General features: G+C 45.7%; 2 protein-coding genes across 6 annotated transcripts; one reads left to right on the top strand and one right to left on the bottom strand.

Moving 5' to 3' along the window:
- The first annotated feature begins 2,304 nt into the window (after nt 1-2,304).
- Nucleotides 2,305-6,577, top strand: LOC122376590 (complex III assembly factor LYRM7-like). 5 transcript variants are annotated; one of them, XM_043356481.1, is made up of 6 exons: nt 2,305-2,349; nt 4,062-4,146; nt 4,409-4,481; nt 5,129-5,199; nt 5,466-5,547; nt 5,758-6,313. In XM_043356481.1, exons 2-6 carry the CDS (start codon nt 4,123-4,125, stop codon nt 5,859-5,861), a joined length of 354 nt encoding a protein of 117 aa, XP_043212416.1. In that variant the 5' UTR covers nt 2,305-2,349; nt 4,062-4,122; the 3' UTR covers nt 5,862-6,313. The 5 variants fall into 5 exon arrangements, with proteins under 5 accessions (XP_043212416.1, XP_043212412.1, XP_043212415.1 ...); XM_043356477.1 differs by lacking the exon at nt 2,305-2,349 and adding an exon at nt 2,355-2,390; XM_043356480.1 differs by lacking the exon at nt 2,305-2,349 and adding an exon at nt 2,360-2,521 and having other exon boundaries at nt 5,758-6,577.
- Nucleotides 6,341-13,792, bottom strand: LOC122376588 (protein Star-like). The gene is made up of 6 exons (XM_043356476.1): nt 13,693-13,792; nt 11,211-11,322; nt 10,233-10,384; nt 9,742-9,933; nt 8,352-8,579; nt 6,341-7,872 (listed from the first exon to the last, which is right to left on the bottom strand). Exons 2-6 carry the CDS (start codon nt 11,308-11,310, stop codon nt 7,729-7,731), a joined length of 816 nt encoding a protein of 271 aa, XP_043212411.1. The 5' UTR covers nt 11,311-11,322; nt 13,693-13,792; the 3' UTR covers nt 6,341-7,728.
- Nucleotides 13,793-22,137: the final 8,345 nt, after the last annotated feature.

Raw genomic sequence — 22,137 nt, 5'->3', positions numbered from 1 at the left:
CACTACAGTGCACAAGGAATTAACCCACGAGTTGCTGTGGGGGGGGGGGGTTAAACGCCCCCACTTTTTTCGCCGGGCCATAGCATAAAAACGGCGCGCCGCAGGCGCGCCAAATTTTGGCTACCTGTAGGGAATTGATTGAAGTTTATTGTGACAAAGTTTAAAAAAAAAATCTATCGGAAAATATTTGAGATATCGAGGTTTTAGTGACGTCATGATTTCTGAGTTTTCGACCAAAAACGGCATATGTTCCAAAAATCATATAAAATCACAGAATAGACATACAGACATGCCGTAAACGCTATTAGACTGCCAATAGGGGAGAGCGGGGCCAGTTGAAACACGGGGTCAGATGAAACATGGCTTTATTTTCAACAGTATGCAACATATGGCGTTGCCGACACCACTGCGCATCCGCGCTCGACCACTTCCTTTGTCAACGGCGTTTGGGCGGCAAACGGACGGTAATTTTGATTTGACACTTGTTTTTGTGTTTTTTTAGGGGCGTTTGGGAGAAATCGTTCTTATGAATATTTTGTGATATCTCATATACCTTTGTTTGCTGAAAGAAGAAATCCTGGCTCCGGAATAACACCTTATTTGGCCCTTCATTCAGCATGATGCCGTCCCTCCAGCTCGTTTGACATGTGCTTTACGGCGCGTGCGAGATGGCGGGAGCGGATGGGGTCAATTGAAACGCTTCTCTGAGGGTCAATTGAAACAGGGCCACAGGCCGTTTCAATGGACCCCGGTGACCTTTGCAATGGTTATTGTTCAGGGGCTGTAAACATTAAAGGAAATAGTCCACCTTTGAAATGGGCTTTTAAACTGAAACAGTAGTTTAATAGAGCTCAATTTTTGACCACTTATTCTCCAGCCTTTTGCTTGAAAGCACACTGTAGCCTGAGATATTTCTAATTTTTCTCATCCGCCCATTTTATCATAGTCTATGTACTTTATGTCACCTATTGTGAGGAACTTTGCACTTTTAGCTTTCCAACGACCTATTGAATGTAGCATTTGGAAAAGTAAACCGGACAAAATATCTCCTTAAGAAAGTGGCCTTAAAGAGGAAAACATCCCATTGTTAAGGATAGGTGCAATTGACCCCATGGGCTGGTTCAATTGACCCTCGCATCGGGGTCATTTGAAACGGGCGTAGATCTGTTTTATAAGCATGCGTTTGGCAGCAAAATATGTTTGAAACATAATTTTACATATCTTAAAATAAAGCCAAAAGAGCATATTTTTCATGGTATTGTGCATTTTTCGATATGACAACTAGATCTCGCTGTGCATGTCAATATATAAAAAGTGGTTCAACTGGCCCCGCTCTCCCCTACCATGAACAATCAAATGGCTATCTTCGATTATTTATTATCGTTCTGCATTTTCCAAAATCTTGAACTGAATCTTGGCAATTTCTCGTGACTACTTCACGACCATGATACATGCATTTCTTAAATTGAACTTTTTGAGCCAAACACGTACACATATGATAAAATGAATGTAACCATCGTGTTCTACGCCCCAAATTACCCATAAAACATGTGTCACAGGCTGCGAATATCAGTTTTGATTTTCGGGGATATGTGCCTATCCGGTTGACCTGACCTTGACCCTGACCTATGCTTGACTGACCCCTACATGGAGCTGACACTCTTGTAGGCCTTATATGATGGATTGTGCACCGTTTTGACAGAGTTACTGACGAGAGGCGCCCATTGCGAAGTCCTGAAGTCGATGCTACTGAAAGCCCGATTTCAGGTGTTTGACCTGACCTTGACACGACCTGTGACCTAAAAATTCAACTTTGAAGTGCTCATCTGAAGCGTCTCGTCGCGCTCTTTCGTTCGCCGCCTCGTGCGTTTCGCTGCGCCTATTGGTTCTCGAGTTATCGGCTGGGGGCGTTTAACGCCCCCCCCCCCCCCAGCAAACGGTGGGTGGCAACATACCCCAGCAACTGCCGGGTTAACCCTCGACTGGACTCGTCCGGCCCCGCTCGGCTCACGGCTGGAACAGGGAACACTAAAATTCTGTCGTCGGCCGATTCTAAATCCGGCCCTCTTAATAGCTCTGGAACACCCTTATCAGGCTTGCTGGGTTTTGACCAGAAAAATCGTAGAAATATCTGATGGCCTTCCCATTCAAAACGCTTTATAGCACCAGTAGCATATTTTTCTCATTTTAGGAAAGAATAAAGCAATATTACTCAAGATTCCTTTACTACTCTACTCCATAGTAATATGGTAGTAATATGGCAGCAAAAATAGCAAGGCAGCTATGGCGCAAGAGTTCTCAAATGTTATGGGTAGAGCGTATTCTGCTTTGTGGAAATGAAAACTTTTCGTGAGCACTCGCACATAAAGCTCCAATTCAAGTGGTTCAAGGTAGTCGATGCTTAAAGAAAGCTTTGACGACATACCAAACGGAACACAAGAATTGTTCGCCATGGGTATTCGCTTGGGTATTCGCTGCTCTGTTGCATTCATCAAGGCTATGCATTCATAGGTGATTCCAGGTGATTCGCCAAGGCCGTGGTGTAACAATTTAAGCTCCTAAAAAATATTTTTGCTTATTCGATAAGAGGTAAGGTAACTATTTTTATGTGCATAAAGGCCATAAATTTGCATAATTCATTCTTCAACTCCACTCTGTTGAAGTGTTTTTTTAGGTATTTATTTACTTTAGGTCCGCAAAACGGTATTTATTTAATTTAATTTTATCTAATTTAATTTTATCTATTTTAATTTTTATTTAATTTAATTTTATCTAATTTTATCTAATTATAAAATTTTTAATTTAATCTAATTTATAGGTAGGTAAATACCCACAATAATGCAGTCTCATAGAACCTATGATGATTAGAATTCAAACATGAGCACAAGATATGATGACATTTGGCTCCAAATGGATCATCCTTACCTGCTTAATCCAGATGAATACTGAATAACCATTAGACACCTTAAATATTTTTTTCCATCCCCTGGATCAACCAACATCAAAATCATAATTTTACCATGATGACTTAAAGGGACCCTCCCACCTTAACATTAGTTTTGAGTTGAGATAGCCAAGTTTGCGGCCAGGCTCAGAAACCACCATTTATCCTGGTCGTAACCCCCGCAGCTTTATGGTGTTCAAGAAATTTCTTCCCTTTACTTGCAGGGTGGGACCAGCGTGGTCCCTATCTCTTAACCATTACGGGAATCTGATGACGTCATCAGGCTTTCGAACGTCCGTTACATGTTTGACTAAAACGTTTTGTAGCACGCGGTGGTATATGCTGCTTTGCGCGCAACAAATGCCGCACTTTCAAATAAAGTCGCTAGGAACAGCGGAGATCCCAAAAAGTAAACAAAAGTAAAAGTCTAATATCTTGAAAACCGGTGAATATTTTTCGATGAAATTTGGTAGATATTCGTTTTTTGCTCTTTCTGAACCGAGCGACATCACTTTCATGCCAATTCATTAACTTTTTTGAAGGTGGGAGGGTCCCTTTAATGTAAAGGTCATTTGGAATTACCTATACAAGTTTCAGAACATTTTCTTCCCTTGCAACTCATCTGAACTGTGTCACCTTCCAAGCTCCAAAGTTTTTTTCCCATGTCTTGCATTATAAATATGCTGTTACCACTTATCAAATACCTACCAATACCATGATGTTGAAAGACCATCATGGTAACCAAAAATTTTCATTGAATTTGTATTGATCTTACAGAAACCCCATTTCTTTCAGCAGCGACATTACAGCTAATTCTGTTTCCATTTTGTAACACAGTGAGGTTGAGGGAGATGGGTAGGTTTTGAAAGATTCAGGAAAAATAAGACACAGCCAAGTTTTTAGCTTTAAGAGCAGACACAGCAAGCGTTTCATTTAAATGTCTATAGCTTAAAACTCCTCCCACCTGAAACAGTACTATAACAATTTATTAAGCAGCCTTATTATTGAAGTAATTGACAGTTGTAAGATTGTGGACAGTCATAAGATTGAGGACAGTTGTAACACTATTTGTGATGAATGTAGATGTGATTTCTCAACCCCACACATCTCTTTGCAGGAATGTGCAGTAATTGCTGCTAACTGGCTGCTTCCCCTGCCAACTGCAAGTGTCCTACAGCATGAGCGGTGCTCTAAGAAAGGAGGCAAGTATTTTTAGCTTCAGTGTACCTACTACTTTTACTTTTCATTGGAATCATTGTAAACTCCCTGTGCTAAAAGAGTTTTCCTTGTTTCAACCTTCTTTCAAAGTCACCATTTTTGCAGGCAGATGACAAGTGGGCCCGCCGTAGTTCAGGTTCTAATTTCTGGTGACAGCCCTTTTTCATGATTCATGACACAATAACAGTATTATATAATGTGAGATGTTTATCAGCTGATGGATACATGACCCATCGGCTATTACAGGTGCTATCTGCCTTCAAGAGGATACATCGTGCAAGGGCAGAGGTGTTTGCTGGTGATGATGCTGCATTGTCAGGTGAGTATCGCATCAGTCGATGAATAGGTAACTGTTATTCTGACTAAGATATATCAGTTTCTATTTTGACACATTATATTGCCTGTCCCGTAGCTCAGTTGGTAGAGCATCGGACTCCCGGTAGTGAGAGCCCGGGTTCGAGACGCTCCGGCGCTCGATATTTGAGACTCCTGACGGGGATGGTCTGCGGTTGGTGGGAGCAGCCGCAGCCAGTTGAAGTCAGTTGAGTGGGACAGGCCGTGTCCGGCTTTGAAGGGCACTTAAAACTTTGGCATCTAAATTCTCCCGTCACCCGGAATTGCGCGATCGGACGGTAGGGGTCGGGGTATACGCAACAAGCTCTGCTTAGCGTGGGCTCCGGCTCTGTCAATGCATCCATTCAAGCATTCGAGCTAAATTTATAAAAAATAATAATGTAAAGCAAAAAGATGGATCAAGTGACCATTCAATAAAATATTTAGGGGTCACTTTTATGGCCCTGATTTTCATCTAGGAGTTCTCAGACTACATACCTATTGCTTCCCTTGACCCTTGCCACGTAAGTGCTATTTCAAGATGCTAGGTATGAAATAAATATATTATATAGACCACCATTGCTTTGTTTAGGTATTTCAGAATTTTACTTTAGAACCCATCTATTTTTTCAGCTGCCAGGATCAAAATAAATGAAGAGTACAAAAAGAACAGGGGAGTGACCAATGAAGACTCTATCAAGGAGGTATGCTCTAGGTGAAGCGATCATAAGTAACGAGCGAGCGAAAGACGAAAAACTCAGTATGAGCGGCTGACGCGGCCCTGCGCCGCGGCTCAAGTCGTATAGGTGATATCTGGTGATATGCATTGCGGGAGCCGCTCGACCGATCGACAGTCTTCTGCCATCCCTTCATGCATGCTGTAACTATTTCGCATGCTAGGACGTAAACACAACATTAAAAATAAGCACTATCATTCTTAATTATTTTCTGACGGAATTTATGTTTTCAGCTGGTGAACTTCTCGAAAGAATGTGAAACTGTTCTATTGAAAACAGTAATGCAAGCGAAAGAGACGGAGCCTGGCAGATATGGTGAGCAAGGGACTTGGGCTTCCAAGGGATACATTGCGTCATACAATACAAAAAGCCTAAAAACTAACAGCGTCCCCGTATTGCGTCATGTTCAGCCACTGCGTAAAAATAGACTTTTTGATGTTGTAGAAATGTCAACTATTCTCAACAAGCGTCTAAGGTCCACACGCTCGACCACGCACACTATCTGAAATCCAACTTTACCGACAGCCCTGCGCATCAACAAGGAGACGTACATGTGGGACAACGTGCCGTACCGGGACGTCGACCTGCCGCCCGCCAGGCCCGGCGGCTGCTCCGACCGAGCCTCGTGACGTCACTGGTTTGGACCTCGTGACGTCACTACGGACCGATCGGCGTAAGTCCGTCAGAAGCTGTTAACGGCGTAGTGGTTTTGTTTTGACGGTCGGTAGATGTCGTGCTGTGTTTTTGTTTTGTCCGTAAAGGGAGTGCTGGCGCAGTGTCATGTGGAGGCTGTGCTGTGATGATGTGTTGAGATTTGAGAATGATGCCGTGTGGCGGGCACACCACTCTGTGTCCGTCAGAGAAAATGGACGCCTTTTGTAGGACAAGGCGATACACAAGTCTCGCCATCTCTTGATGGACTTTACCAGCCTGTTGTTAAAGTTCACTGATACTAAGTGCAATTGACCCGAGAACCATACGATGGCCGATGACATCCATCCACATCGACAGGCCTTGTGTTAACATACAAAACCTTTGATAGGTGAATACAGCTATACAGGGAATACACACGGTGAATTCAGCTGTTCGTACCCATTGGAGTAGCAAACTGAGTGAACTATTTATTTACACGAATTGACGATGACTTACAGCTGGCAAAGGAGCACGCGATCGTCAGTATGACGAACAGTGTGAGTTTATATTTGAACAGGCGATCTTGTAATGACATTGCGATTCGCATCTAATCGAACTGAGGCACATTGCTGTCAGGCGAGAGTTCAAACATTGTAACAATCCTGCATGCCCATGGACTGAATCTCAGATACAAATATCTTTTTAAAATGCACTCTGTTGTCCATTATCTATGGCCGTATCCAGTAAATAGGCCTTAATGATTATATCAGAATGAGTGAGATTTACTGTAACGAATGTTTTTATCACCCTGGTACTAATAGTCCAAGTGTTGTTGGGATTGTGACCAACATAGATGAAGTACCATATGTGGATTGGACACAGTGCCACATTCTCCGAGAAATGTATTCTACGAGAAATGATACATTTCTCGTCGGTTTCAGAATTGATAGCAGAGGTGACTGCGTCGTCACTGTTTCGTCACCACGACAGATCACCGTGTCATTTTATGCCCCGTCTAAGTAATTCATGCTACTCTTCATAAGGGAGAGTTAAATGTCAGACCACCCATTATACCCGCATAATACCCCCGAAATATACTATTTGACCCATATGCGAGACATTAGCTTTTGGTAGTACTGGGCACCACAACAAGAAAGACTGTTAAAAGAAGCACGTACAAATCCTCGTATATGCTCCATGCCCGTGTAATATATCAGGACTATCGCATTATTCTTAGCAATCCCTCAATGTTGGGCGCCGCATGGCTAGATAAAAACAAGAGCCCAAGCCACCGGCATGAAAAAGCTCATTAACAGGGATTGCGAAACAATGGCGCGAACACCAAAAACAGACTTCGCCAGGCAAACCGGCAAAACAAAACGATGCTTGGAAAATTAAAACAAACATGCGAAAGGCTGAACAGAACATGCAAAAACAGCAAACATGTGGGCGGGTGACTAAGATATTTGCGACAACGCGTATGCATCGCATTAAATAACTAATGCCTGTTAAAACCACATCGTTGGTACGGAAGGCGACTATGACTGAAGGAGACATATGTTTCTCGCATTGGCACAACTAATACTATCCTTATTATTACTTGTAATGCGTGCTACGATACAATATTAATTAAAACCATTTCTATAATGCACTTAGGTAGCTGTCAAAACCTAATGTTTTCATAACCACGCACCGAAAAGTTTTCATCTAAAAACACACGCCACACGTTACCCTGACCGCTCACGCTCTTTAACTTATCACGCAACCAGACGACACCGCAGACACTGCACCGCAGCACCCATCACAGAGAGGCCGTCGTCGGCCCGGGCCGGGGCGCCTTACGCCGTCAGCGAGGTCACAGCACTATGTTTTCCGTCGGAAGACAAAGTCGTTGGCCAGGTCGTCGTGGTGCGTGATTTCCGTATACACCTCGTACCCTTTGGATTCCATTAGTCGGCGGATGGCCTCTTTACCCTCAGGCACGTGACGAAACTCCACTGAGAGCGTCTGCGACAGGAGGTGCGCTGGTGTCAGTGAGAGAGTAGATAGCACAGAAAGCCACCGCCAGCAGATCGCGAAGCCTACTTCATTGGATTCATGAAAACGAATTGTTATGTACTGACATGACGAGGGGAACCTCAAAGTGTCGAAGGGGATAAACAGATGTCGACAATTTACTGCACTTACGCCTCATAAACCGGGGACTATGTATCAGATGACCGGAATGCAGGTATCCAACTCACACATTAGCGTGCATGTCTATGGACTCGCTAACAGTCATGCTAGTCACCAATAAAAATTCATCGACAACAGTGGCATTTTGGTTAGCATTTTTATCCCTCAACACATCAAACTAACGCCCTTACACCAAAACGCCTGCCCCCCCCCTCTCTCTCTCTCTCTCTCTCTCTCTCTCTCTCTCTCTCTCTCTCTCTCTCTCTCTCTCTCTCTCTCTCTCTCTCTCTCTCTCCATCCCTCTCACTCACCCTTATGTCCAGCCGATCAAACGGCAGTGCAGCCAGCACTGCGTACTCGTGCCCTTCAACATCCAGACTGAAGTAGTCGACCGTTTTCCATCTCAGCGCCAGAAGGAGCGCCTCTAGCGGCACACACAGCACCTTGGCGTAATGTGTTCGTTTGCCACGAGCCGGCTTTCCCCGCGCTGGCAGACCGTCGTCAATCATACCCATGTTGAAGTCTTGCTTGAACGTTACCTGCGGATGGAGGGGTTGGTGGGAGTTAGTGTGGGATGGGTTGGTGTTTTGTGTTGGTGTGTTGGTAGTATGGTTAGTGAGCTGACGGGGAGTGAATTGGTGGGTCAGCTCAGCAATGCGTAAACTGTGGGTAAATAGGCGCGTTAGCGATTGAATGAACGGCTGGGCTAGAAGTGGGATCGTTGATGGGTGAACGGTTGGATGTCTCTTGTTTGATATAGGCTGTCAATTGTCAACTTGTGAATTGAGAAAGAGGAGAATTGTAAGGAACTGTGAACTTGACCTTGACGATGACCTTGACCCCGCCGTCTGCGGCGGCCCGAAAGCCAAGCCGGCGTGCTGAGACGGCAGATTTGCGGTGCCCGAACACCCACAACCCCTTGTATTTCTCCGCCTGTGACTATCAGAAACTGCACCGCGGTGTGATAGGATGAGAAGCTGGGGTTAGGATGACAAGCAGGGGTGAGGAATATTGCAAGTAAACACTGACAGGCATATTCAGGAGCGGTACTACTCAGTTGCACCACTTTGTACCAAAGTGCGGTGCTTACAAACATATAACGGCTGGCTTTCAGCGGTATAACCGCAGGTTGTTTGAAAAATGACAAACACTTTCCGAACACTTTTCGTTAGAATTGTGTTTTCCGGAGCTATAGGGGTGCGTCTCAGTGACCAAACAAACTGCGCCGTCTCCGTCCGAACCAATCCTTCATCATGTACGTGCATTGTGTGCTTACCTCAATCCGCCAGATAATGACAAGCAAGCCCTTGGCCTCGTTCTGCGATGGCCCTCCCGAAAAACCTTCTCTGACGCGATAGTGCCAACAGCCTTCCCCTTACACAGTGCTCCAGACTCCCTCCCGAGTGACGGTAGCTACCCACTTACTTAACAATAGCTCACCTCAGGCATGACGATAGCTCACCATTGAAACTCATCACTGACGATAGCTCAGGTCCGACACGATGTAAGCTTATCAGCTCTGTCACCGTTCTCTCACACGATAAGTTACACCTGTGGCACGATAGTTCACCTCTAACACGATGGCTCCCGATAGCCCACCTCTGACACGATGGCTCCTGGTAGCTCACCCCTACACTACGGTAACTCACTCGCGACACGACCTCTCACCTCGGACACGGTGCTCCCTGACACACCTCTCACCTCGGATACGGTGCTGCCTGACAGACAGGCGGGCACGGTCCAGGCATGCCGGTGTTTCTTCATCATGAGCTGATAGTTGCTGGGGTCGGGCTCGATCAGCAGACCCCGCCAGCCCAGGTAGCGCTCCATATAGAGAGTGTTGGAGCGCGTCTCGCCGTCCAGAGCACCGCACTCGATGAACGTGCCGCCCGTCTGTCAGCGTACGTACAGACACAAGTCAGCGTCGACGGCTGTGATAACAATTTACAGCGTCATAGTAAATGCCTTTTTAACCCTTATGGACAGCAGACAGCTTACTCAAAATAAAACTGAATTAAAGTAAAATTAAATGTTTGGAAATATTTTAAAAATGCGACTCGGGTGGTTCAAAGGAATTTTATGACGTTTCCTATTTAAATATTTCAATAGACGACCTTCTGTTGTATGAACTACAAAATTTGTCCTGTCATTCAACCACCGAACGGTTACCCACTATGTACCGGCTATCCTACCTTGTTCCCCAGTATCTCCAGTATGAGCTGTGACTGTCCGACGGACGGGTCGGGTACGTCGGGCTGCTGTAGCTCGTAGGCCAGCTCGGAGGGTGAGGTTATCAGCTCATCCCGCAGCAGCTGAATCAGCTCCGGGTCCAGTGAGCTGCGGCCTGTCGAGCGGGGAGGCCGGGGCAGCCGGGGTGGCTCAGCGGACGGCGCAGGGCGGCGGGTGATCGTGGTGGGTGGTATCCAAGCCACAGTGGGTGAGGCACATAACAGGCCTGCGTTCGGCATCCGGAAAATATTATCGTTTGGATATTCTCCCGGCGGAAAATTAATGGTGAACGCCTATCTTCAGCATGTCTCGTTATCGCGATACCGTACGTGATTCCCGATAATTCTCGCTGATCCCGGAAAATTCTCCCTGATTATCCGGATGCCGAACGCACGCTAGGTGTGCTGTTCCATGGTGGGTTCATAATTCACACACTGGCAGACACTTTGAGACACAGTGAGACACTCGGTGGGACACAGTGAGACACGCAGTGAGCGAAATGAGACACACGGTGAGGCATTGTGGAAAAGCAGTGGAACGCTGGACACGCGGTGTGAGATAAAGTGCATGGACCAGTGTCATGTGGTGTGCGGTATACGAGTGAGGCAGAACAGCACACGTATTGCCGGGTAGCAATTGGTCGGTCAGGTGGAAATGGCGCGTTGCTGGTGCGTCGATGTTGTGACTAAGTATGGTTTCCTGCGAAAAGAATGTCCAAACGTTACGACATTAGTTTTTTACAGCGAGTGAAGGTCGATTGACGGGTTCTAGGCCCGATTTTAACGTGTCATGACCGCTTTTAACTATCAGTGGGTCATAGGCGACATAGCCTTGATGCTCCAGGACTTACTGAACGAAGAAATAGCACGCCTAATAGCATGTAAGCGGAAGATCCTGTGACGCGTCAGTCATGTTAGAGACCCAGATTAGTTAGCACTTACCGACCAGAGGGTGAGATTTATTGCTCCAATAGACGAGGAACAGAAATAAGGCAACCAACGTCACCGCCGCCACGTACGGCTTTCTTATTGAAACTTGCATATTTGGCACCACCTGCGGGTGAGAAAAAAAACACGTCACGGAAATGAGCATACAACAATCCGATGGAGCTTACAAACAGGTTTTAGGGATATCTACGGCCTGCAAAACCCGGAAGAAAACATGCACTTTGAAAATGTTTTTGAGTTGTTGATTTATGACGGAACCTTTAACATCGCTGTCGAGTGTCGAACAGCGAATTTGTATTTGCAACGGCTTGTAATTATGATCGTAACTCGTATCGGTGTCGATTATGCATGCAAGATGAAAATTCGTGATAATCTGACGTGTATGCATGTCGTGGATAGGTTTGATGTCGTAAATAATGACACGTCTTTTCAATTTCTCGTTTCAAAACCCAGGAGTATCGACGAAGGTATCCAGTTATGGTTTATGAACAATGAATTACGCTTAGTGAGGTCATGATGACGTTGCCATCAGCAATGACAACAGGGCTCAGTGTGACCAAGTACCATGCATGACTCCATGGACGTTGACACTCAGCTCATGAGCAGAACTGTGACAGCACAAAAGGAGACGGCTCAGCCCTCAGGCGAATGACAATTAGCAGTGCCCCTCAGCACGTCGGGCCATAATAGAAAGCTCGTTCTGTGGGACAGTGGGCATTGGACAAGGCAAGTTTATTCAAAATTCGAATAAATAACGTCTTACGTTCAGAAGCACCATGATTCAACATGCATCTCAATTCAATGCCTTGGAAAAATACCTACACAGCATGAAATATTTATTAAGTAGCGGATAACTATCCCCCTCTAAATCGTGCGGCCATATGCAATGTGCGTCGCACATTTCATGTGCCACGCTATTGTTTTACGGCACAGCAGTGGCGCAGGTCAAGGCGCAGTAGCCGATCTAAGCGTCGGGCATAGGCGGCGGAACGGGGGGGGGGGGCACCGTGCCCCCTTGATTTGGGCATTTTAACATTAGCCCTATGGTCGTTGCATGGAAAGAATGGGACCAAAGTCGGTAGTGCCCACTCCCCCCCCCCCTTTAATTGAAGGTGTTCCGCCGTCACTGGCGTCGGGACCAAGCGACAAGCGTGACAATGACGATCAGCCCAGCATGACGGTGCCTATAGTGCAGACCATGGCAGCGACTGCCGCCGATTGCGGCTCTTTAAGTCCCGGTATGCATAATCACGTGACCTTTCCGACCTCATCATGCACGGTCACGTGACCTTTCCGACCTTCTCATGCACGGTCACGTGATCTCATCCCGCCACAACTCATGCTGTGGGGGTGTCCAGACTTTTACATCGATGCAATGAACCTCGTCCGCCGGTGTCAATTCACCGAGCATCGCCGCAGCGCAGAGCGCGTCCTTCCGCACGGCGGCGGAAAGATAATAATTGATAGTTTGTGGTGACCGGGATTGCACAACTCCGGTTCCCGGCCCAATACCTGCCCGCCCCAGCCCCCCCCCCAGACCGGAGCTGGGGAAGGGGGGGGGGGTGCGCTGTCGTCACCACGCGGACACGCAGCCCACCTGACGCGTGCAGCGGCCGTCAGGTGTGTCGAGAGCAATGACCGCGGTCGTAGCACGCTCCGACAAAACGGGTACTTTAGGCCGTACCGGGTAAGTGTGGACAGTAAAAGGGCCATGTCAGCGCCGAGGGACGGTCGACAGATGGTTTTCCTGCCCAGTTCCAAAGGTTGAGCCGAGTGTTCAGAGCGTCAGCAGCCTCCAGTACAGCAAACCATTCGGACTTCTTCGAAGAACGGCTGTTTTGTAAAGCATCGATCACCAGCTCTATTTAACATGCGAGTAGGTACGATATGACTCCGAAGCGGTAGCAAAGTGGTCAGTCCAGCAATAAAAGGTAAACAATCCGAGAAAAGTAACTTTTTATCAAACGATTTCAGTTTACGGGTTGCTTGAAGATAACCAATCTGAGAGCGGCTCTCAACGTTTATCATTCTTATCCATCTTCGTATCCGCCCACAGCTGCTAACGCAAACACAACTGATCGCAATCTCGTGGATTATCATTAGTCGTGACACAAATGATACCACAACAGAGCAACCAGCCACAGTTACAGCACACTTAACGTCACACATCACAGTGTCACAAAGCAGCACACCGCGTCACAATTCACAACGTACAGAGCCATCCAGCATCCAGCACCCAGCAATTACCTACCTACAGGTTAGATAACACAGCACACGACACATAGCGTCACATCACAGCATACAGAGTCACCCTGCTCACAAGTCACAACGTCACACAACATACCCCTGTTGCGTTAGACTTTACAAAGCACACAGTCACAGGCAGCGACCGTCCCATTGGCAGACAGTATCACAGCACACCGCTTTCCTGCACATCACAACACACAGCGTCGCACAGCCCACAGCCACTCCTCACCGTACAGCAGTGGACTGTCCAGGCGACGCCAGTGAGTACAAGGACACGGTCTGCGTCAGACCGCACTCCCACGCGCGCCACCCGCCGCGCCAGTCGCCGCCCAACTGCTGCTTGAAGCGCCGCCGCGCCGCTCCCAGCCGAGCCGAGCCGAGCGCTCAGGTGAGCGTGGGTGGAGGCATTAGAGGCGCAACTTGCCGCTTTGATACCCCGAGGCCCGAGGTCTCACAAATAAGTCACATAGCGCATGGATTTATTGCCAATGCATGGTCCAAGAGGCTTGCAAAAGGATCGTATTTAGGTAGATATTGGCCGCCGAATGTGCAGGTAGGCCCAAGAACATAGTAGAACTGATGTGACGAATTCAAACGCTCAGCTGGGGCGTTCCACGACAAATCGACAAATAAAAAATTAAATTTGCACCCTCATATTTTATTCTTCGTTGAAAACTGGTGTAAGGGGTTGTGATGGGCGGGGAAGCCAGCTGTGGCAAGGATTTTTTTCTTCGAACAACGGTTTCCGAGATATAGCCTCGGGCAATTCCTGGATTTCGCGCTGCAGCCCTATGTTTGGCGGCCTATAACTCAGAAACTATTGGCTTTTTACGATAAAAACTTTATATGGTTCAACTAACAATCAACCAACAAACACTTTGGCTATCTCGGATTCTCAATTTTTGAAAATTTTGATCACGTGACCTTTTGTCCTATTTTTCGAAGAGTGACCTTGATATTTTCCCCACTGAAAGTTGCAATTTTGTCTGATGACGATTAAAGCCTTATCAATTGTCATTCATATGCGATAATAAAAAAAGTGGTTATCGCCCTGCGTTGACCTCAGGTCAGGTCATTTTTATGACCTGTCCATTATTACGAGCGGGAGCGACAGCGAGATCTCAAGAATAAAGCAAGATAGCGACAAGCGGTAAACGGTAAAGGGTACACACGGATAAGGTCTATAATTTTTACTGAGGTCATTTTCAGGTCAGGTCAAAGATGACGTCACAGGAGCTAAAAGGAAGTCAAAATATCGGCACTATACAATGTAGGGGAGAGTGGGGCACATTCGTGCAAAAAATGGATAAACCCATATATCTGTTCTTTGGTTAGTGCAATGGCAAAATTGTTGATTGTAGTATGGAAAGGAACTATTGCAGATAGTTTTCCTCTTTAAAAGTTATCCTTTAAAATTATTGCTTCCATTAGAAAAATGACTTTTATTAACTCTGAACATTTGCACGAAACTGCCCCACCTATGGGGCACATTCGTTCAAGAGATGGGGCACTTCCGTTCACCCGGCAAAATTCGAGAAATTACCGGGCATTACCAGAAATTTACCAAAGGAAATTGGCAGGGGGTCATTTCACTTGATTCCTTTCGACAAGAATGCATTGCACAACAAATGTAGAAAGAATGGGCTGGCCAACAAGAATGTGCCAACTGCCGGCCTCCGTGACCTCGCCAAGTTCGCGTGAATTGCTCGTCACGACGTCGCAAGCAGTCGAGACTGAGTCAGGCGAGCGTCATTAGAGAAACCTACTACAGATAAAGTCATAAATCGCAAAAACTTAAAAAAATATGCACGAATGTGCCCCCAGGCAGTGCGTACACGAACCTGCCCCACAACGTTATTAGTAATATATTTCAAAATTTCTTTTAGAAAAAATGACACTTTTTCAACAAACAAGTTGAAACAAGTTGGTGAAACTTAAAGAGTACTCTATATACCGTGAGAGAGGGAGGAGACGTACTAGAGGCTGCAGGATATTTCTATTTTGGAAGCTCCTGCCAGCTCCTGCCAGCTCCTGAACTGCTCCTACGCTTAGATCATTTAATAACTGCTTTTTCCTTTTATTCCCACTTTTGGAGGCCTAGCTTAGCATTGAAATTTGTTCATGCAAGTTTTCAAGTGTCAGAACATTTTTGAAACTGACATAAAATGGTAAAGGGTCTTGCATCGCGTGAGACCCCTGCGTCACAATTGTCTCAAGGCCAGGAAAGCGAACATGAAAGTGGCGGGAATGAAAGTGCTGAGGAGGGGTTTGTGACTGTGCAAAGCAAAAAGAAATCAAAGAAAGGTAAGGCATTCCAGTGCAGAGGAAGTACTGGGAAACCATGTGGCAAAACTATCGGGAAGAAACAAGATTCTATAGAATGCGAAGGCTGTAATGACTGGTTCCACCCGAGCTGTCAGGGCCTAAGTGTTGAGGCTTTTAAAGCCATCGACCTACACGACCTCTTCTGGGTGTGCGAAACATGCAGAATGAAATTCAAGGTCTCGGTTTCACTGCAACAAGTGATCTCTAGAGTAGAGCAGGTAGAAAAGAATGTCATAGAAGCAATTGGCAAAGACAAGGATGAGAAAACTGTAGAGAAAGGGATCGAGAAAAAAATAAATGAAATGGAGAAGAAAGTAGTAGAAAAACTAAGCGAACAGAAAAAGGTTATCCTACAGAGCTCGGACACGATAAAGAAAGCTGTTCAAACGAGCAACGAGAAAAGGGACATGAACCTGATCATTCACAACCTGCCAGAGTCAGAGTCAAGCGAGACAGAGGTAAGGAAGGAATATGACAAGGAAAGGATCCAAGAGATGTCTAGGGCCCTGCGAGGCAACGACACTCATATAGATTTGCTAGACGTGGTCCGTCTTGGCAGAAGAGACACTTCATCCGACAAACCGAGATTGCTTTTGGTGAAACTTAAAGACAAAGAGCAACTAGAGGACCTGTACAAAAAGAGGTTCAGACTAACAGATGTAGGGTTCAAGAACAGGTACATCACCAAGGATCTGTCGCCAGAAGAAAGATCAAAGCAAAAAGAACTGAGGGACGAACTCAAAAGAAAAGGCAAGGAGACACACAGGATCTTTCAGAACAAGGTGGTCCCAAGAGAACAGTAGTGTGACTCTCAACAAAGTTTTGTCATGCTTCTACTCTAATGTCAATAGCTTAGGAAACAAGATGGAAGAGTTTGTGAACAGGGTGGACATTCATAAGCCAGACATTATAGGACTGACAGAAGTGTGGCAGAAGGATGAGATTCACATTCAAGGCTATCAAGTAGCAGCCAGTAAGTCCCGACCTGATGGTTGTAAAGGTGGAGGTGTTCTACTTCTTGTGGCAGATCATTTAAGGGTCAGCGAGTGTGATATTTTGAACAATTCAAACTTTGAAGAAGCAGCATGGTGTAGAATTCACACAAGGCCTGGGAACACAATAGTGGTGGGCATCTGCTACAGACCACCAAACAGTGATCGGGAAAATAATCAAGAACTGCTGAAGTTGCTAGAGAAAATGAAAACAATTAGTGCTACAGACTACCTGGTTATGGGAGACTTTAATTACAGAGAAATTGATTGGGACACTGGTGCAATTTCAGGACCACCAAACTCTGATGCCACTCAGTTTTACAACATAGTACAAGACTGTTACTTAACCCAGCATGTGAAATCCAGCACCAGGCACAGAGCAGGTACAGCCCCCTCTACCCTGGACCTCATCCTCACTAATCAGGAAAACAATGTTGAGGAAGTCAAATATGAAGCTCCAATAGGAAAAAGTGATCACTGTGTGATAATATGGGACTATAGAATACACTCTGAAAACAGGGAGGCCAAGGAACAACTCAGATACAATTACAGAGCTGGTAACTATGATTCTATCCGTCATGAGCTAGCACAGGTGCAGTGGGATGTGATAGAAAACATGGATGTTGAAGCAGCATGGACATTCTTTGTTGATAAGTTACACGATTGCAGAAAGAAGTATGTTCCTCTATTCAAAGGCAGAAGAAAAACAAAACTGTCACCACCGTGGTGGAATAAAGCACTAGATAAGCAAGTGAAGCGTAAATATAAAGCCTACAAGCAGTACAGAAAAGAACAAACAGCAGAGAATCTGAAGAAGTTTACCAGGATCAGAAACGAGACCACGAGTCACATCCGGCAGACAAGAAGGTTGTATGAGGAAGAGCTGGCAAGGTCAGCTAAGATAATGCCAAAGAAGATAGCCAAATATGTAAGACTGCAAAGCAAAACAAGAGACAAAGTGATGGAACTAGTCAAACCTGATGGCACTGTGATAGCAACAAAGAAAGAGATTGCAGATGAACTACAAACATTCTTTTGCTCAGTTTTTGTAAAAGAACAAGGCGGTGTTTTGCCAGCTTTTGAAAGTCAGGTGGAAGAAGGAGAATCACTCGAGGATATTAACATTACTTTTCAGGAAGTACTCCATGAACTTCAAACGTTGACTGAAGACAAGGCATCAGGACCGGATGATGTTTCCCCCTTTCTCTTGAAAAACTGTGCACCTGAGCTAGCATACCCACTCATGCAGATATTCCAAAAGTCCATGACAAGCGGACAGCTACCAACAGCTTGGAAGAGAGCAGCAGTGGTACCACTCTTCAAGGGAGGCTCCAAAAAACTGGCAAGTAACTACAGGCCTGTGAGTCTGACTAGTCATGCATGTAAGGTCATGGAAAGAATTATCAAAAGGCACCTGCTCAACCATCTATTAGAGAAAGATCTCATCTGCAAAGAACAGCATGGCTTTGTACCCAGAAAATCATGTTTGACCAATCTTCTAGAGGCTCTGGAGGATTGGACACACATACTGGACAGCAGCAGTGGACTGGACATCATCTATTGTGACTTTAAAAAGGCCTTTGATTCTGTGCCCCACCGAAGACTTGTTAAGAAGCTGGCTGCCTATGGTGTCAAAGCAGGAGTGCTTCAATGGATCACAAACTTTCTTCAGGACAGGACTCAGAAGGTAGTAGTTCATGACCAAGAATCTAGAGAAGAGGCTGTGACCAGCGGAGTTCCGCAGGGCTCAGTATTGGGACCCATCCTGTTTGTGATATATGTCAACGAATTGCCCACATTGGTCCAGTGCGACGCAAAACTGTTTGCAGATGACATGAAGATTTATCGCAAGGTCAGAAATTCAGAGGACTCAGAACAACTTCAGGCAGACCTAGATAGACTCTCGCAATGGACTGAACAATGGCTTCTTGAATTCAACCCCCAAAAGTGTAAAGTGATGCACTGTGGACCACATAACCCAAAAAGATCTTACAGTATTAGAGGAGTCAAACTAGAAGTCACAGATAAGGAGCGAGACCTGGGGGTGACTATAACAAACGACCTTCGACCTACTAGTCACTGTCAAAGAGCTGCGAGCAAAGCAATGGTAGCTCTCCGAATGATAAAGAGGTCCTTTGACCAAATCACAGCAACAAACTTCACCAGCCTCTTCAACTCATATGTGAGACCACACCTGGACTACTGTATACAAGCTGTGGGTCCCCAAGCTGTTCAAGATATCAGTCTCCTCGAAAACATCCAGCGCAGAGCTACAAGATTGGTGAGGGGGTTAAAGCACAGGCCATACCAAGAAAGACTAAAAGTCCTGAAGACCGTATCTATTAAAGACAGGATAAAAAGAGGCGACTTGATTGAGACGTATAAAATCATGTCAGGGAAGCTCAATGTGAGGAGAGAGAAGTTTTTCAAACTGAGGACGACAAACACAAGAGGTCACCATATGAAATTACACAAGGAGCAGTCAGTCCATCAAGCCAGACAAAGGTTCTTCTCACAGAGGGTGGCTAATGACTGGAACAAGCTACCAGATGATGTTGTGTCTGCTGACACCACTGCTACATTTAAAGCTAAGCTAGATAAGCACCTCCAGCTCAAAGCCAACTGTGACCTGTGACCTCCAACCTCAATGAGTACCCTGACATGTTTCCTTGCCAACAATGACATGGACAACAAATAGCATACTGCTACCCCAAGTCCATTATCTATATACCTATACCTATACCTAAGTTTGCAGCAGTTCCGTGAATAGAGTGGGCTTCTTCACCCCCAATTTTGAAAAGCTGAACCACATTTCCGAGTCAGGATCACGAAAATGGATGATATGAGAAAAGTTTGGAAAGCTCACGAATATTACAAATTTGCGTTTTTATCAAGCATGACAGCAGGTACAGTGTTGTCTTCTACGGTGAACGAAGGGCGGCAATGATAGACATATTTCCATAATTTACCTTGAGCCCGTGCAGTCACTCGTGTTCCCATAAACTGCTGAAAACGAATGTGCCCCATGCACGAATGTGCCCCACTCTCCCCTATACATATATATGAAGTTTTTCTCGAATAACTTTCAAGGTATCCCAGCTAGGAACAAACTAATAGCACCATCGTGATCCTCTCGTCGATCCGCATCGAAACATATGTTTTTTGACCTCGAAAGGTGGAAAGGTCAAAAGTTGACCTTAGATCACGTGACCTAAGGTCAACTTTTGACCTTTCGACCTTTCGAAGTCAACAAACATATGTTTTGATGCGGATTGCGGATCGACGAGAGGATCACGATGGTGCTATTAGTTTGTTCCTAGCTGGGATACCTTGAAAGTTATTCGAGAAAAACTTCATATATATGTAAAGTGCCGCTATTTTGACTTCCTTTTAGCTCCTGTGACGTCATCTTTGACCTGACCTGAAAATGACCTCAGTAAAAATTATAGACCTTATCCGTGTGTACCCTTTACCGTTTACCGCTTGTCGCTATCTTGCTTTATTCTCGAGATCTCGCTGTCGCTCCCGCTCGTAATAATGGACAGGTCATAAAAATGACCTGATCTGAGGTCAACGCAGGGCGATAACCACTTTTTTATTATCGCATATGAATGACAATTGATAAGGCTTTAATCGTCATCAGACAAAATTGCAACTTTCAGTGGGGAAAATATCAAGGTCACTCTTCGAAAAATAGGACAAAAGGTCACGTGATCAAAATTTTCAAAAATTGAGAATCCGAGATAGCCAAAATGTTTGTTGGTTGATTGTGAGTTGAACCATATAAAGTTTTATCGTAAAAAGCCAATAGTTTCTGAGTTATAGGCCGCCAAACATAGGGCTGCAGCGCGAACTCCAAGAATTGCCCGAGGCTATATCTCGGAAACCGTTGTTCGAAGAAAAAAATCCTTGCCACAGCTGGCTTCCCCGCCCATCACAACCCATTAGACCAATTCTAAGCAAAAAATAAAATATGAGGGTGCAGGGCACTTGTCGATTTGTCGTGGAACGCCCCAGCTGCAGTATGCTAGTAGTTATTCACGGCATCTATTCAAACGTGCAATTTGTGGTGGTGTGTTGTGCACCAGTGTGTGCGGTGGTCCCGCAGCGCCGATGGCTCGCAGTTGCTTGGTAATGCAGTGTGTGCAATGTGCATCACCACCAACCGGATGCTCGGCCGGGAATGTGTGGTTCTCCGCGTGGGAGCCGTGCAAAGCCGGGCCATTTCAGCCAGCCGTTACCCTTCACTGTTTCGGTTGTCACACGTCGCCTACCATCCGTACCCATCCCACGTTGCCTACCCATTTCTGCCTAAACCTGGGAACTTGAATGGACAAGTTGAAAACGATTCGTCTGGAAAGAGAGCCTAAAGCCCTGGACCATGGCATACAGGTTGAGGGCTTTACTGTTGTACAGATAAACCTCTGAAATGGTGGTTATGGTTCTTGATAATCATCTGTGGACTGTGAGCAGTCTTCCTTTGTCAGTAATTTGTATAGTCGACTACAGAATGATGTTCCACTCCTCAGAAGCTATCAGTTGACCGGAGCGCTAAGTTGTGCCGTTTATCACGCAATTAAGCGTGTCGATTGTGAGCATTGGGACAAAGCTATAATTTGTGAACTCAGCCCGTGTGATGCGACACAGTCTACCACTCCAGGCAAGTAATTGCCTGTGAAAAGTGGAATATCATTCTGTAGTCGACTATAAAAGCTTTTAAAATCTCCCACCGTCTTCGACACTCGGAACGGAACCACGTTACAGAAGCTTACGCCTTACCTATCATTATATTGCACCGCCACCGTCCAGCAAAACAGCTAAACAAGTTCATAGTCAAACAACACCTTTTGGGTGATGTTCCAACGTAGAATTGGGCTCCCGTGCATGCAATTTTGCTCGCACAAAGTTCTTCTTAGGACTTGGGCTATCACGATAATCTCGACAGCAGTTTAACCTATAAAACACGGGTGAATTATGCGAGCCAATATGCGTAACAAGAGTGCGGGGCGGGGAGCTATGGACCGGTGAGTTGTATAACATATACCTATTTATTGCCTTGGGCCGCATAGCATTGCTCTGATGTAGGCAATTCCTGTGACATGAGGCGTGGGCCGTAGCCAGAGTGCGTACGGCGATTATCAGCTAGATACTAGAAACGTAAAATAGAGAAGCTGTGACCCTGGAGATGAATGAGTGTGAAAACTCGGTCCTTCTCAACAAAGGAAACCATCCATCAATTCGCTTCTTTTATCCCACTTGATTGCCAGCCTGTGCGGATGCAGAATACGACGAGATTACCTATTTTATTTGGGCACTCATACCTAAAATCAACCTGGCCTGCGCCCCGTAGGGGAGGG

The sequence above is a fragment of the Amphibalanus amphitrite genome, unplaced genomic scaffold (genome assembly GCF_019059575.1).
Source record: "Amphibalanus amphitrite isolate SeventyFive unplaced genomic scaffold, NRLGWU_Aamphi_draft 002206F_arrow, whole genome shotgun sequence".
Taxonomy (NCBI): Eukaryota; Metazoa; Arthropoda; class Thecostraca; order Balanomorpha; family Balanidae; genus Amphibalanus; species Amphibalanus amphitrite.
The sequence above is the reverse complement of the archived record's forward strand: the minus strand, read 5'-3'. Positions and strand labels throughout refer to the sequence as shown.

Bases quoted from the DNA above. Each gene is read 5' to 3' on its own strand.
- LOC122376590 (XM_043356480.1), top strand. From the start codon at position 4,123: ATGAGCGGTGCTCTAAGAAAGGAG. The intron at 4,482-5,128 runs GTGAGTATCGCA...CTATTTTTTCAG, and splicing joins TGATGATGCTGCATTGTCAG to CTGCCAGGATCAAAATAAAT. The intron at 5,200-5,465 runs GTATGCTCTAGG...TTATGTTTTCAG, and splicing joins ATGAAGACTCTATCAAGGAG to CTGGTGAACTTCTCGAAAGA.
- LOC122376588 (XM_043356476.1), bottom strand. From the start codon at position 11,310: ATGCAAGTTTCAATAAGAAAGCCGTACGTGGCGGCGGTGACGTTGGTT. The intron at 8,580-9,741 runs GTGAGAGGTGTG...CTCCATCCGCAG, and splicing joins CAGGCAGCACCGTATCCGAG to GTAACGTTCAAGCAAGACTT. The intron at 7,873-8,351 runs GTGAGTGAGAGG...CTCCTGTCGCAG, and splicing joins TTGATCGGCTGGACATAAGG to ACGCTCTCAGTGGAGTTTCG.